This window comes from Glandiceps talaboti, chromosome 22, assembly GCF_964340395.1.
Source record: "Glandiceps talaboti chromosome 22, keGlaTala1.1, whole genome shotgun sequence".
Classification (NCBI taxonomy): Eukaryota; Metazoa; Hemichordata; class Enteropneusta; family Spengelidae; genus Glandiceps; species Glandiceps talaboti.
In genome coordinates this window covers 10,002,172-10,019,330 of record NC_135570.1, presented here as the reverse complement: position 1 = coordinate 10,019,330, position 17,159 = coordinate 10,002,172, and the positions used below count along the sequence as shown (strand labels likewise).

The following is a 17,159-nucleotide window of genomic DNA, read 5'->3' as shown; positions in this document are numbered from 1 at the left end:
GATCATGATTTCACTCTGTTTCTGTACTGCTTATGGCTAATATCAACCACTGGGTAACAGTGAATATATTGTGGTTATCTAATCGAAAAATGATACTCCAGTTACAAATAGTGTAGTTTGAACATGGCAATACATTTAAAACCGAGCTTTTGCTGAAGATTTCAACTTGTCACTACACCACCTATATATTACATTAACAGATACAATGTCTTTTTATATGTAACTGAGCAACTTTAGTGAATATATCTTTGATTATTTGATGAAAAAAAATTCCAGTTAAAGCTAGCGCAAGTTTAAATTTGCATGAAGCAAATGTTTACCGAATATGAAACCTCATTGTAACTATGCAAATGGCATCCAAAACAAACTATCTGTACAGTTTCATTCCTGTGTTTTTTTTATACATAATTACACAAGTGTTGTGATTTGACAGAAATACCTTTGTTTACAGTTTCTTTCGTGTAAAAAAATTGCAAGTGAAGATCTAAATAAATTTCTTTAATATTTCTAATCCATATGTTCATGAATCTCTGCCCAAGTCCGTACTCTTTCCATGATTCTATCTCCGAATTTTTGTTTGAAAACGTAACAGGAGAAACCAAACAAAAAGATAGTTGAGAACCAGAGGAAATAATCGGGTTCCTCAATGGGCTTGCTAGGTAGTGGTCCAATATAGTCCATATCTGATACTTCAACAGTTGGATCACCTTCAATGCCTAGAAGACAAAATACCCAGAAAGTTAGGTGAGTAATTACAGCTGTAAAGTTCAGAATTTATTTTCTACATATTGTGAATCTGAATGTCGACTTGAACCTCACATCTACATTTATACAATATGTTACAGGAGTCACTCATAGCTATGCCCTGACAACCAAGTGAGACGGTCAAACTTTCAATCCATTTAATTATAGAGAACTCGGAAAGTGGGTCAAAGACGATAAAACTATAATCAAATAAAGACAGGAATGAACAAATAAATGTCAATTTTCATAAATCCTACGAAAAACATTTTTCACTTCCTCTAACTCTTCTCGCGAGGACTCCAAAATCATCAGATTCACAAAGATGTGTCAATCCAGGCCAGGATTTCTATTTTGAACTACAGAGGGCGCTGTTGTAAAAAAAATACAACCAGTGACAGCACATACACTGATAAACATATCAAAGGCAAGCCCATCTATCAGTATTAGCTCACCTGCATGAAACAAGATCAGGGAATGTAAAAGCGTGATACAAGTCTTAAAGATTCAAAATGAAATATGAGAGCTAACTTTATATACAAGAAGATACTACCATACCATGCACAAGCCGAGCCTTATTCCTATCCAGTATCGTTACGATTTACACCTAGTCTAGTTCCTATATGGTATCGTTACAATTTACATCTCCATTCACAGTATATTCAAAGTCGCTACTCTAGAAATCCTGATATGCATGAGATGCAATATCAAAATTCATCCACAGCCACCCACACAGTCATTAACATCATGTCTTTGTTAATCAATCACAAATTCTAACCGATAACACAGTCCCTAATAATGTTAGTTTTTATTGGGGCAGTTACGTAATGTCCAAATATGGTATATTTGTCAGCTCAGGATGCTACTTATACACTGTTTACATCACTGTAACAGTTGGGGTTCACTGATTGGATGAACAACTTTTTGTGCCGACTGAGGGACTTTGACCAAATGTGGTTTAGTGAGAAACCATGTTGGCATCCAGACTAGCACAAGCCAGATTCAATGAAAAAATATGGAATATATACTCAGGTCGTTGTACGTCATAACAACACATGTCTATGTCATGACAATGCATGTCTACATGTATATCATTGGTTCTGCTGTGTTTGAAAAATGAGTCAAAACACTAAAAATTGCCATTACTTTCTTCGATTTAAAAAAAACAACTGACGATGGTATAATTATATCATTCCCCCATATTTTTCTTGATCAAGCTGGAAAATACCCGTGACCTATGGGTCGTCACTACTCGTCTAGCAACTCATAGTAACAAGGGCCCCTTAGGTAACTCGTATTTTCGTTGTCTGAATGAAGAAAAATATTGGTGAACAATATCTATTTACGAGAATACATATCAAGAATTAAGCTCTGTTTCGGTATCACATTAATATTAGGATCTGCTACACTGATTGTCAATTGAAAATAAAGCACTAGTACGTATTTCATGATGACTTATGTGTGTTTGAGTATTCATGCATTATAAACTGGTCACCTCTAAGCCTAATCACTATCCTTACACCACTTGATATATACAATGTACTGTTACAGAATTCTAATGATTCCGGTATTGCTGATAGGCATACACAGTTAATAAGAATGTGGACATGTGCCCTGATGCGTGAAGTTGAGCAAGCTATGATACAAATGAACAATCTTACCCACTGGGTGTATTTTGGTGAAACATTCATGTGACCCTGTGTACATTCAGATCTATATTATCCTTCTTATCTTTATCAGTGTACAATAATCTACACTAAAATTTTAGTGGTACAAGCTAAGTTTATAGTTTTTTTTACTCCAGCAATAGCATGTCCATAAAACCTTGATTAAATAATTCTACTATAATGTAAATATTGATGTATGCCTTCCAAGGCAATACAACTGTCCTTTTAATAGTGTTGGTAGAACAGTTGATGGAATAATTTGACATTTTAGTATGTATATAAAACCCTTTTCAGGTTAGTGTTCACCATCTCTGTTTGCTACAACCACACAGAAACCAACAAGAAAGTACATATTCTACAATAAAATAACAAGATTGTAATTTCTTGCTACATTTTATCTATTATGAAATAAACCATTTACAACGAATAACACTGAAGTAAAGCACTTTCTCTATGTGCTACACTCATTTACAGCATTCACATCAAGTGTAAAAGTATACTGTTTCTATTTTTAAAGAAATGCATAAGGAACTTATGACTGTTTCTATTTACAAGCCTAGAGCATGTGGCCTTTCTAATGTGGTCTATTAGCGAATGAAACAGTATACTTTTACAGTTGATATGGATGCTATAAACGATTGTGGTACATACAGAAAAAGCTTTACTTTGGTGTTATGGGTTGTAAATGAATGTAGATGCGGACAAGCAGGCACCAATGTTTTGATGTCTACATTTGTTGTCTACATGGTGGCATGTTAGTTTATTTCATTTAGACAAAATGTCACAAGAAACTATATTCATTCGATCTTGCTATCTTAATGTGCAGCATTTGCAGTTTCTCATTGGTTGTATCTAACAGAGCGGTAACATGAAACGGACTGTATATGTACAATGCATTACGTCATAGGATCAACTATGCCTGACCAGGTTTGAGTTCTGTTAATACAAAGTGATAGTTATGAATGCTCTGCTTGTAGAATATATTACGCAGAAAATTAAGAACCACAGAAAAATGTAGTAATAGAACTTGGAAATTGGATGTAGCAGAAAAACTGCTCTAGGTGACTACACAGCCGAATCAAAAACAAAGTGTGTGTCGAAAATGAGCATTATGGCTACTGTACGAGTACTACTGAAGTAAAGCACTTTCTGTATGTGATTCACTCATTTATAGCATTCATATCAAGTGTAAAATTATACTTTTTCAATTGGTTCATTTACAAGCCTAGCAAGTGGCCTTTCTAATGTAGTCTATAGCAAATGAAACAGTATACTTTTACACTTGATATGGATGCTATAAATGATTGTGGTACATACAGAAAATGCTCTACTTTGGTGTGATGAGTTGTAATAAGTAAATGACAAGGAAATACCAATATCCTTTAGAAGAAGGATCTATAATCAGTGTGTTCTAACTACAATGACATATGAGGCAGAGACATGTCAACAACCACGAGATTGAACCAAAATTGATGACAACACAAAGAGTGATGGAGAGGAGAATGATCAATATATCATTATAGGAAAAAGTTAGACACTCCCACATAACACAAGAAACAAAAGCCAAAGATATCATAGAGAAGATCAAGGGAATGAAAAGGAGATGGGCAGGGCACTTAGCTAGAAATCAAGACAACAGGTGGACCAAGAGACTCACAGGATGGCAACACGAACAGGGAAAAGAAGAAGAGGAAGACAAAAAAGGAGATGGAGAGATGAAATAACCATATACAGCAACATGGAGTAGAATTGCAAGAAAAAACAGACGAGAATGGAAATTGCTGGATGAACATAGCCTCAACTAACTAACAACTAAAAAGTAACTGCCTAAAACTATAAAGTTACATGTACAGACTGTCTTTCTTAGTTTGAAGTTTGTGTTTTGGTGAGACAAACAAAACGGGGGAAGATGAAGACATGATAAAGTGTTACTCTTAAATTTACGACAATTTGTTAATTTGCATATACACAGAACTGTCTTACTTAACAATTCAATGTTATTGACTATTTTTTATTTGTTAATGGTGTGGCTGGCGTCAAAACTCTCTCTTTAATGCATCCCCAAGATAAAGTAAAAGGTTACCGCAAGCTAATGACTTCATAGTGTCATGTTTTATTCACTGTTTTTATGTCTGCAGTTCCACAATAAAACAAGTTACTGGCACTTTGTGAAACAACAGTCAGACTAAACTCCTATGAATTACAATGATATCTTGCAAACTTTCAGAATACAGAAAAAAAAATGTTGGCGATTTTGTTTTGCCTTTACTCATCTTTGACTCATAGTGGCAAGGCCCCTTAGGTACTCATACTTTTCTCTGCTGAATGAAGAAAAATACTGGGGAATGATATTTAATGGTCAACTTGGAATCACCATTTGATTTGATATTGGGTGTACTTTCATATAAATGTGACATCATGCCCTAGGTTTTCAAGTCAGGATTTCTAAGAACCATACACAAAATTATGATCATGTGATATTCAATGGTCACATGTGATCATTATTATTGCAACATGTATGCAAATTTCACTTTCCAGGTATATATCTACCAGCAAAGACATTTGTGAGTCTCATGAACACCAATAATATAATTTTTTTCATCCATTATTTTTAAGTTAGTTAAGAGTTGTTTATCATAGTTACATGTGAATATACTACAGTTATAAATTACCAATAAAAAGAACAGAAAGTTTATACATCATGTAAGTATATATAATATATTTATAAGTGAAATGTAACGATCACACCAACTGGAGTAAAGACAAGAACCTACATGTAATTATTTTTTTATTTTTTAAATATTTTTTTAAAATTTTTTTACAATCTCTTATGGCATCCAATAATATCATTATTACTATCATTATTAATATTCTGAGATCTATTTCAATAAATTTATCTCACCTGTGTGGTTTTTTATAAAGGCTTTAAAATGTTCAAAGGTTCGCTCTGATTGGTTAAATCTTGCTACAGGTTTACCATTGTGGAATAGTAACAGGTTTGGTACGGCTACTGTCCCAAAACGTGCATTTAAACTGAAAAGAAAAGAAAAAAAAGCATTTCAATATGGTTATATTATGGAGTGAATGGTTAGCATGGCCGGCTTGGAATCTGCAGGTTGCAGGTTCAAGCCCTGTCGGTGCCATTTGTTTATGAAAAGCTAAAGTCCTTGGACAAGATTTGAACCATGATTGTGCCTCAGTCAAACCAGCTGTATAATTGGGTACCTGGTAGGGTAGAGGTTGCAATGTGAATGCTTTAATCCTATGTGCTTATAGAGTCTGCTCCCCAGGGGTATAATTGTGAGCGTCTTGAGCTCTCAGGAGAAAAGGTGTACACAAGGCGCTCACAATTATTTACCCCACCTTGTTTTTCACTGCTGACCCTAAATTTTTTTTTAAGTATTCAAGAAGAAAAAAAGAAAAAATTGTGAAATCATGTGAGAAATAGTGGATGAAGAAACTGACATCAACTGAAAAAGACAATATGAAACAGTTCTTCCAATCTGTAATTGCTGTACATCTGATTGGAAGAAACCAATGATACAGACACCATATGGAAAACAATGGAAAACATAACTACCTGAACTAGACACTCACACATGACAAAAAAAAATCTACATACCTCACCTATTCTAAAATTGAATGTAATCGGAATAACAACATTTTTTTAGGCCTTAAAAAATATTATTTATCGACCAAAAGTGGCACCAAAACATGAATATTTTCAATTCTACTACATGTAAATGTTCATGTGTTTCATTTCAGGTTTGTCGGTGGCCACTTGCCTCTTACCACTGGTGTCGGGGTTTGAACCCATTCAGGGTTTGATTAAAATTACCATACTGTAAGTAAGAAGAGTGTCGTTCAGTTTGACTCTACCGAACAACACAGGTCTTCCCCAGGTACTCCAGTTTTGTCCAGCATTAACACTGAACCCATGAGGGATGGCCCTCACTGGACTTCTTGGGATACAAGTGTTTTTTACAATAAAGAACTATCCAGTATAAATAAAAGATGATTATTATTATTATTATGTGCCAAAATAATATGTTCAAAGTATACTAGTAAGTTGGGTCATGGCATTTTTCTAGACAATGCACAAAAATGTGGCAAGATGACCAGGACAAAACCAATGGAGCTAAAAATATAATAAATTTATCAAATTGAATCCTTGCATCAGATTTCAATCAAGACATCCTGTCAAACCTAACACAATATGTGTATGGGTAGGTATGTACTATTTGTCACTGCAATCAAATTAAAGTGTATGTAGGACCAGAAGGTGAACAGATTGAATAAAAAAGACATTAGAAACTTTGATGACATTCTTGATAAAAGGTAAAATTTAATGTGAACAGTGAAGGCAAGACAACTTTTAAGGGAGTCAATCTCGTATTCTCCGTCATTCTGTATCAGATTTTGATTTGCCCTTATTATCCGTGGGTACTACGTTTACAACTATCAATGACAATTTTACTGTTTTTTTCAATCTAGACATAACAACTTGAACAATATTTATTATGATTTCATTGATTTAGTTCTGACAGGATATACTGTAAAATCACAGGTAATAGAAACAAGTGACCCTTTGAAATAGCACTGTCTTTTTATTTTTGTTACTTAAATCATGATACAGAAGATGGACAACGTGAAACTCAAAAGTTGTATTAGTTGAGTATTTTCTAGAAAAAAATTCAATTATGCTTCAATCAAGAACACGCCTTCAATGCATTGAAGGCGCATAGAGTTTCAATTGATTAATTTAGTGGGCTAACGATTCATGCGGTTCTCTTTGTGAAGTTTCATACTGAAAAAGGGCATCGGCTTCCTCTTGAAGCACTAAATATCTCTGTAACATTTGTTAAAACACTGTCCTTCATCGTAGACAAGGACAATTTCTTATCATTATCACTGACTATAGCGACAAAGTGACTACTACGTGATCTTCAGAGGACATGGCACCTCATAATGTCATTGAAATTGGTTTAGGTGTTGTCAATCACTCTCAATAAGGATAATTTCTTGTTGATATCACTTACAATTTTCAGCCTGGTACTTCAATGAATTCTAATGACTATTCCTGATATCTAGTTAGTAGGATTCTGAGATGTGGTGACATTTTTATATTTCTATTTTATTCCTTTAAATTGACTCGTCGGTCAATCAGATAAAATGAAACGAGAACAAAAAGTGTGTGTGTGTAAATTGTACATGTAAGGTCTGTGATGCTCTGAAGTTGGACAGACACTGTGAACCATTTGGTTCATTTAAAGTCCTGAATTAAAGCGATAAACAATCATTTTTGTCCAAATAAGTGATTGTCATGTCGCCATCTTACATTTATCTGGCCATAGAGGGGGTAATTTTTCCATTTCTGAGTCAGATTCCCTAAATACAGAGAAGGCTGGGTCATGAGAAACATACACATATAACTACTTAGGTCCACTTCAATACAGTATACAGTATTAATGAGAATTTGTTTTAAAGTCACCATGTGGATGAGAATTTGGCATTTATTTTGGATTCATAAAACAATTTTATCAAGCGCTTTCTACTTGCAAAATCAATGTGAAACCACATTCATTGACAAAGTCTGTGTTTGCTACTCAGTATAATGCAAAAAGCTACAAAATTGTAACAAGTTTGTTATTGTACGTACAATGACAAACATTTTACACATTTATTTAATCTTTTGCCAATTATTGCACACATTGTTTCCCATTGATTTTTAAAGCAGGAAGCCATGATGAAATATTTTTATATAAAATTAAAAATCAAAAATAAATACGCAATCTTCATCCATATGGCCAGTCCTTCACTCTCAATAAACATAATTTCTTGTTATCACTTTAAAGTCTGATTGCTAAATTACCTTTAACGACTACTTCCTGATTATCAGGATATGAGTTTCAAGACTTATCAACGAGATTCTGTTAAAGTGCCGAATGGATATACGTAAATATTTCTTTTCACTCAATGTGTTGTAGACATTTGGAACAGTTAACCAGAAAGGGCTATTGCTACTATATCAATTAATCATTTTAAGGCGTGTATTGGTAACCATTTCAGAAGAGTAAGGGGTCTTTAAAAACCTCACTGGCTTCCTACTACATGTAAAATCATGGTAAATTCACGTTTTTACCTGCAAGAACTGTCGTTTTAGTTTCCCAAAGTGGGATGAATAAATTTGAAGTAATTCTGATTCTGATTCTGAAGTGAGTGTTCCATAAACAAACCATGCCATCCGTATATTTACTTTATATTATATTTATTATTTTATATTTGTTTTGGATAAACATATGCAATATGCAATATGTAACAGTACCCCATTTCTTGTCAGTGCTAATCAGGTACTTAGAGTATTTAACCTGTGCTTCTTTTTAACCTGTGCTTGTGGTCTTTTCTGCTGTACTTTCACTCACTTTGCTGGTGAAAATAAGGGATGCAGAGAACATTGACAGTCCTCATGCTAACTTTACTACTAAACCAGAGTGACTATATAGTTTCAATTACTATCAAACCAGAGTGACTATAGAGTTTCAATTACAACCAAACCAGAGTGACTATAGAGTTTCATATACTACCAAACCAGAGTGACTATAGAATTTCAATTACTACCAAACCAGAGTGACTATAGAGTTTCAATTACAACCAAACCAGAGTGACTATAGAGTTTCAATTACTACCAAACCAGAGTGACTATAGAGTTTCAATTACTACCAAACCAGAGTGACTATAGAGTTTCAATTACTACCAAACCAGAGTGACTATAGAATTTCAATTACTACCAAACCAGAGTGACTATAGAGTTTCAATTACTACCAAACCAGAGTGACTATAGAGTTTCAATTACTACAAAACCAGAGTGACTATAGAGTTTCAATTACTACCAAACCAGAGTGACTATAGAGTTTCAATAAGGCAACACAATGTGTTTTACTTTTCACACAAGGTTTTTTTGTTACAAATAATTACATAAAATAAAATACAGACACTGATAGCATGCTAGCATATAAAATTATACATTGTATCTCGGACGGAAAACAAGAAAGATTCAAACGCAAAACTTTATTTGTGTCCACAGTAAGATAAAATGTAACATTTCATGTGTGCATGTGTGTGTGTGTGTGTGTGTGTGCACTATCAATTCCTGTATTTTGTTTGTGTAATTCGTTACAAAAAACACTGTGCGAGATGTAAAAAAGATCAAGCTACCTAATTTCTGGTTTGGAAGTGACTATGAACACACTACATCACAGGTTCTGTAATATTACTATTCTTCAATATAGTACAAATGACTTTGCCTTGGTGTTTTACTCCTACAACATATTTTTTACACACACTAAGACAACTTCAAATACAAAAGAAACACTTATAGATGTGCTGCTCACATTGGGATGTAGATGTAGTCAAGTCACCATTGGTTATCAGTTGGAAAGTAAACGATTCTGCTGTGTTTGTTGTATCTCTGTTATTGTTAGTCTAGAGTTGAAATATATCTATCTTTGTGTCAAAAAACATAATGTCCCCATGAGTGAAACACCATGCCAACATCACTTCTACTATATTTACCAGTTTATACAACTATAATGAGTTTTCACTTACCTACTGAACTCAATAGCATCTATAGCTAACACATGCAATGTTGGATATGCTCGTCCCAAGGCATTGACATGAGGCGCTACATTAGCACTGAATCTACACCATGGTGCATAAAACAGTACAATGGAACAAGGACCTTCAGTAGAATTAGTCCTATTTAATAACTGAAACAAATCTGTGTTATTGATTATCTTGACTGCAATTGTTTCATTCTCCTGAAGCTCAATGTCAGTGCATGTGTATTTGGGTTTTTGTCCGCCATCCTCAGTTTGGTTACCTTGGTGATTGGACTCGTTTTTAACAGTAACGTTATCTTGGCACGGTTCTTCAATAATAGATTCACTGTTTTCATCGTTAGTATCCTTCAAGTCCCCCTCCTTAGCCAACCCCTCCTCTTCCTCCTCAGCCACCTCCTCCTCCTCGTCCACACCTCCACTTTTCTCCGTTTCAGCTAGTCTGTTTATTATCTCAGTGTCACTATCCGTTGCAGCAAAGTCTGCGTCTAAAACATCTATGGTATCGCTATCATCCACAACAACTGTTTTATCATATTGACAATCATCATTACAAACAACAGGGTCTTCACTGTTTACTAAGTGGACGTCTTCATTGATGTCTTCACCAATTCCTGTCAGCGAAAAATGAAAATTACGTCATTAATTGTAACCAAAGAGTTGAATTATTAACATGCACATTAGTCAACAAAAATGATAAAAGTGGTGTCTTCTGACAAATATTTGTCAATAGATTTTTTTATCTCCAATTAGTTGTCATGGCAACAAGTGCTCATTGACGAGACAATATGTTACTGTAGCTTACATTTATCTATAGTTATGTTGGGTGACATACCAATATCTTTTCGACATCATAGCCTGCATTGTCGTATAATATCCCATTATTAGTAGGAAAGTCATACAGGGAAATTAATTGGGTAAAAGGGGACATATTTTAAATGACATTATACCATGCATAAGCCAAGTTGAACAAAAAATACGGGAAATATACTCTGGTCATTCTACATCATGACAGCACATGTCTATGTCATGACAATGCATGTCTACATCACTGGTTCTGCTGTGTTGAAATATAAGTCAAAACATTCAAAATTGTCATTATTTTCCTCAATTTTTTTTTTTATATTACTGACATTGGTATAATTATATTATTCCCCAATATTTGTCTTCATTCACTCAGAAAATACTTGTGAACTAGCATCTATTGACTCGTAGTGACAAAGAGCCCTTAGGTCACTTGTATTTTTTCCTGGCTGAATGCAAAAAAAAACACTGGGGGATAACATTTAATCTGTTGATACTATTAATCTTTATGCATACAGATTTTTCTAGAGTAGCCCTTGGAGTGTGGCAAAATTGGACCTTGAAAAGCAACAGTACAAGTGGTGATGACAAAACAACATCATGGCGTCACTCGTCTTGTCGGTAGACAAGCTAGCATTACTTGTAATTCACATTTTACACCTCTATATTTAATGCTCTTAGTTGCTGACAGACATTCTCTGTATCCTGTCAGGGTTGATATAGACAACAATGATTACTTATTTGTAGTAATGTAGATTGCTGTGACAGCTAAGAAGATCATTGGGCAATGCTCCTGTATGCCAACATATGACTTCCTTGTCAGATGTGAACATTACACAAAATAGTATATACTTATTTATTTACAAATTCTGATTTTCGTAAAATACATGTACTTGTATTCAAAATGAAATCTAGGAAAGTTCTAATGTTTATTGAATGTATAATCAAACAGATAGTTTCTTACACTGGTCAGTACACATTGCCAATACATGTAAATTTACAACAGTCTTAGAGTTAAAGTTACAGCTTGGCAATGTTAACAGAGGCTATAATAATACACTGTCATGGCATACTAGATAGTCTTGTAACTAAAGTGTTTATTATTAATTTCATAAATGCAATTTTATGAATACCTATAGGTCTAACTCATTGTATGTAAGTGAACAAATGTACAATGTACATGTAGTGGAATCATGATTGTTGAATGGTTACAGTGGCCGGCTTGGAATCTGCAGGTTGCAGGTTGCAGGTTCAAGCCCTGTCGCTGCCATTTGTTTCTGAAAGTCCTTAGGCAAGATTTGAACCACGATTGTGCCTCAGTCAACCCAGCTGTATAACTGGGGACCTGGTAGGATAGAGGTTGCAATGTGAATGCTTTAATCCTAAGTGCTTATAAAGGCTGCAATGGATTGTATGCGCCCCAGGGAGTTGATGAAGTAAACAGCCATTGTGCCACTATAGGTCCATGCCAGGGGTACTAATTGCAAAGCACTCTGACTTAGTGTGCACAGTGTGGGAAAGCATGAAAAGTGCTATGTAATATTTATATATAATCACCCTTTATTTCAAATAAGTGCTACATCATTGAATGATTCCCCTCATGTTGGCCGTATCCCTCCCAGCCGACAGAATTTAGAATTTAGGGGAATCATGAGTACGAGATGATGTAGCACTTATTCACAATACCGGGAGATTATTCATTCGTTATATACATAGACCCACTAATTTTTCTATTTTGCTGACGATTTCAAACTAAAATATTTTCAAAATTTAGGGTGAACAGGCATTAAGGTTACGAAGTGAAGGGGCTATAACGCTCAGCTGTTCATTCACTTTTCAGAATGTAGTAAGCATCATGACTGCTGCCATTGCTACCACTACATGTATTAACTTAGACATTGAGATCAGTGACATCACACCACAGACTTTCAGGTAGGGAACATTTTTTCAATGACGATATGTTCTTCAAGAGCAAAGACTTTTTCTTTGACAAACTATACACACTTTCATAGGAAAAAATAACAATTACCGAGACACTGACCACAAATGGATGCCGGTTATGCATAGAAGTTAGCTCATGCCCTAAAAACACTAACAGTGGCAAGTTAATACATAAAAAAACAGTTAAGACATAAAAAATAGGGTGAAGTATTCAAAATCACAGTCAAAAAATCATTCAAAAATGCTATCAACAGTTGGATTATGACGGATTTTAATTGGTAACATTTCACTGCAGTGCAACTATCACAAATATACATTTATACAATGTTGTAGACGTGTTTATGTATGCATTTGTTCACTGTTGATGATGGTTGATGTGCGGCAATTAATGAATTGAACATGAAACCATATTTCCAAATGTGTTTTATTATTTATGGTAGCCACAGCAAGTCTACTTGTTGCAAGCTAAATGTGCAGGGGTGTTTTCAACTTTCAACGTGATGTACATGGGTGACTGATCAACTCGTCCCATTTCTGCTCTTCCTACTCAACTTGCCCCATATTCAACTCGCCCCAATTTCAACTCGCCCCATTTTCAACTTGCCCCAACTCTTTACATTATAATTTACTTGTGCATATATGAAACTCAAAGCTAGTAGTACTCAGTTTGGAGGGTGTGTGGTATCTTGTATTACACTAATGAAGTACCACTTGCGCTGTAAATGGGGTATACAGTATGTACTACAATACTTTGTGTTAACTCAGGAGAGGAGAACCGTCTCCAAAACCCATAGGCGGGAGTCGTAAGCATGTCAGTCATAAATATTCTCCCTGGTTATTATCATTATTATTTGCATTTTAAACATTAAATCATACTGCGAAAAGTGATATTCCATGACTGTAGAAAGTTGTAAACACCGTTGCCTATCTGTGCTAGTGTAAGTGCTAGATCTAGAAAAAACGATTGCGATTCACTTCGTGACATCGTCTCAATTTCAACTCGTCCCATTTCAACTCGCCCCAATTTCAACTCGCCCCATTTTTAACTCGTCCCATTTTCAACTCGCCCCAACAACACTAGTAAACGTTTATAAATCTAAACGATACATGGACTCGAAGTACGGGTACCGAAAAATTTACATGATTTTACCTACGTGGCCAGTTGAAGCGTAGCTAATGTAACATTTCGTAGCAGAAAGTGGTGTGGGTTTTGGCTAAGTGTTTGCTAGATCTAGAACTTATACTGGCACAACAACTTTCCTCAGTCATGGAATATCACTTTTCACATTAGGACTTAATGTTTACAACCTAAATAAGAAATAATAATGATAATAACCAGGGAGAATATTAGTGTCTGACATGCTTACGACTTCCGCGCGTACGGTACTGGTTTTGGAAACTTGTCTCCTCTCCCTAGTTAACGCAACTAAGTATTGTAGTACATGTATGTACAGCGCAAGTGGTACTTCATTAGTGGAATACGAGATACCACAGACCCTCCAAACTGAGTACTACTTGCTTCGATTTCATATATGCACAGGTAAATTATATTGTAAAGAGTTGGGCGAGTTGAAAATGGGGCAAGTTGAAATTGGGGCGAGTTGAAAATTGGACGAGTTGAGTGGGACGAGTTGAAATGGGACAAGTTGAAATTGGGATGAATTGATCCGTCACCAGAAAAAACACCTAGCCCAAACCCACATACATGTGACGGTGACGGATCAACTCGTCCCAATTTCAACTCGTCCCATTTCAACTCGTCCCACTCAACTCGTCCAATTTTCAACTCGCCCCAATTTCAACTCGCCCTATTTTCAACTCGCCCCAACTCTTTGCAATATAATTTACCTGTGCATATATGAAATCGAAGCTAGTAGTACTCAGTTTGGAGGGTCTGTGGTATCTCATATTCCACTAATGAAGTACCACTTGCGCTGTAAACACATACATGCTACAATACTTAGTTGCGTTAACTAGGGAGAGGAGACACGTCTCCAAAACCCGTACGCGCGGAAGTCGTAAGCGTGTCAGTCACTAATATTCTCCCTGGTTATTATCATTATTATTTCTTATTTGGGTTGTAAACATTAAGTCCTAATGTGAAAAGTGATATTCCATGACTGAGGAAATTTAAAGTTGTTGTGCTAGTATAAGTTCGAGATCTACCAAACACCTAGCCAAAACCCACACCCGTGACTTTCTGCTACGAAATGTTACATTTGCTACGCTTCGACTGGCTACGTAGGTAAAATCATGTAAATGTTTCGGTCCCCGTACTTCGAGTCCATGTATCGTTTAGATTTATAAACGTTTCCTAGTGTTGTTGGGGCGAGTTGAAAATGGGACGACTTAAAAATGGGGCGAGTTGAAAATGGGGCGAGTTGAAATTGGGGCGAGATGAAATGGGACGAGTTGAAAATGGGACGAAGTGAATCGCAATCCATGTGACCACCACTTTCTGCTATGAAATGCTATATTTGCTATGCTTTGACTGGCCACGTACGTAAAATGATGTAAATTTTTCAGTCACCGTACTTCGAGTCCATGTATCATTTAGATAAACATTTACTAGTGTTGTTGAAAATGGGGCGAGTTGAAATTGGGGCGAGTTGAAAATGGGGTGAGTTGAAAATGGGGTGAGTTGAAATGGAACGAGCTGAATTTGGGATGAAGTGAATCGCAATCATGTACAGTACATGATGTACGTATAGCATCGTAACAATGTTGTTGTTGTTGTTGCTGTTGTTGTTGTTGTTGTTGTTGACATGTTTTGTGTCTGAGACAGTAGGCGATGTTACTGACAGTGGGAGGAGTTTTTGTCTATTGTTTTGATGACCACGTCCAATCATGGAAGTATAACGCCAATCAATTATTTTTTTCATTGCGAAATTATGCTTCACACATTTAACAACAACATTGTAACAGCAGGTTGATGTTTACACACAATTGCAATGCAACGTAGTTACGACCATATTACTATACTTCTGACGTCAGAAGTATAGTAATGTATATGCTATGCTTGTTTTAGGAAAGACCCTAATAATACATCCATACTCTAAGAATTATTACTCCATCTGGCATCTGCAAGCAGGACTGTCAATCGGACACTGATGAATACGCTAGATAACTACCATATACAATTACACTGGACTGTATAAGAACTCAAAATTACTAGAAACGATGGCGCTTAATTAATTTTACAAACGCATTTACCTTGAGTTACGCAGAGAATGAGAAGAAACATCGCTAAACGTATCCTGCGATGGATAACATCGGTAATGTTTTTGAACGTCGCCATCTTGTATGACCCCCTAAATAACTTGGATTTAGCAATTAAACTTATCTTCATTAGCTAAAGGGCTTATATGTGTCGTGAGAGGGCGATCTTTCCAGTTTTCCTATACAGATAAATTTATAACGTAAGATTAACTTCCAATCACGACGCATCTTTACATGTAAAAAAAATATATACTATGTCACGTGTTGTTTGGGCGTGTCCATTAACTTAAAGCACGTCGTTCAAACTAACGTTGTGTTTGCCCCATACTGGAGGTAAGTGAAACGATTCTACATATATAGCGTTACTGATATAGCTAGAGTAAAATGATAACCTTATTTTCTAAACCAACCGGTCGAAGATGTAGAAAATTCACATATGGGCTGAAACATACAAAATTCATTTTTTTTTTAGAAAAAAAAAGTTTAAATGCTATTTCAATAACATTCTTGCAAACCAGAGCTGTTATTTCTTCCGCGACACTACGAAATTTGGTGGTGCGCCTTGGACAGTGCCGTAAAAGAGAGTGTGGTTTACGACGATGTTTCAATAACGGTTTATTCGCCGTCTCTATTCTTCAAGTCTTAGTCAAGTTATCTCCCGGTAGTTAACAAATATTTTCGTTTGCTGAATTTCAACAGTTTCTCTGACTATCTCTACAGACAGCACCATCTCGGTGTCATTCTGCAAGTCTTCTATCTATTAGTGTGTTTCTGTCTTTCTCGTTTTAAGACAAATCACATTAATATAAAAACATAAAAGTGATATAATCTGCAAATACGACTTATGATATTATCTGTTCGTAGCGATTGTTTGGGTATACTCTCGCTAGATCATAATTCATCATGCCTGTCATCCAAATCTGTCCGTTCAAAAAAAACATCATATTTACTCGGCTTAATTTCCAAGCTTATTCCTGGTGGTATAACAAAAGTCACGATTTAGGTGCATGTTGAAAGTGAAAATAGTGTCGCTGGCTGCGTATAGATTTGCATGCGATACTGTGATGAACTTGTGCGGGTTGGATTCCAGCATAGCAGAAACACGGGTTGTTTACATGGACATCATAAATAACTGGGTTGACAAAAAGACAATTTTCACATTTGTGAGAAT

At 35.5% G+C, this 17,159-nt stretch overlaps 1 protein-coding gene across 1 annotated transcript; it reads right to left on the bottom strand.

Moving 5' to 3' along the window:
* Nucleotides 1-455: 455 nt before the first annotated feature.
* Nucleotides 456-16,067, bottom strand: LOC144452518 (thioredoxin domain-containing protein 15-like). The gene is made up of 4 exons (XM_078143620.1): nucleotides 15,983-16,067; nucleotides 10,014-10,638; nucleotides 5,311-5,441; nucleotides 456-716 (listed from the first exon to the last, which is right to left on the bottom strand). Exons 1-4 carry the CDS (start codon nucleotides 16,065-16,067, stop codon nucleotides 508-510), a joined length of 1,050 nt encoding a protein of 349 aa, XP_077999746.1. The 3' UTR covers nucleotides 456-507.
* Between the last annotated feature and the right edge of the window lie 1,092 nt (nucleotides 16,068-17,159).

What these genes read in the sequence shown, in the direction of transcription:
- LOC144452518 (XM_078143620.1), bottom strand. Translation starts at nt 16,067, where the DNA reads ATGGCGACGTTCAAAAACATTACCGATGTTATCCATCGCAGGATACGT. An exon ending in CATTCTCTGCGTAACTCAAG is followed by an intron (nt 10,639 to 15,982) that starts GTAAATGCGTTT and finishes TTTCGCTGACAG; the next exon opens with GAATTGGTGAAGACATCAAT. An exon ending in CTTTATAAAAAACCACACAG is followed by an intron (nt 717 to 5,310) that starts GTGAGATAAATT and finishes TTTGTCTTCTAG; the next exon opens with GCATTGAAGGTGATCCAACT.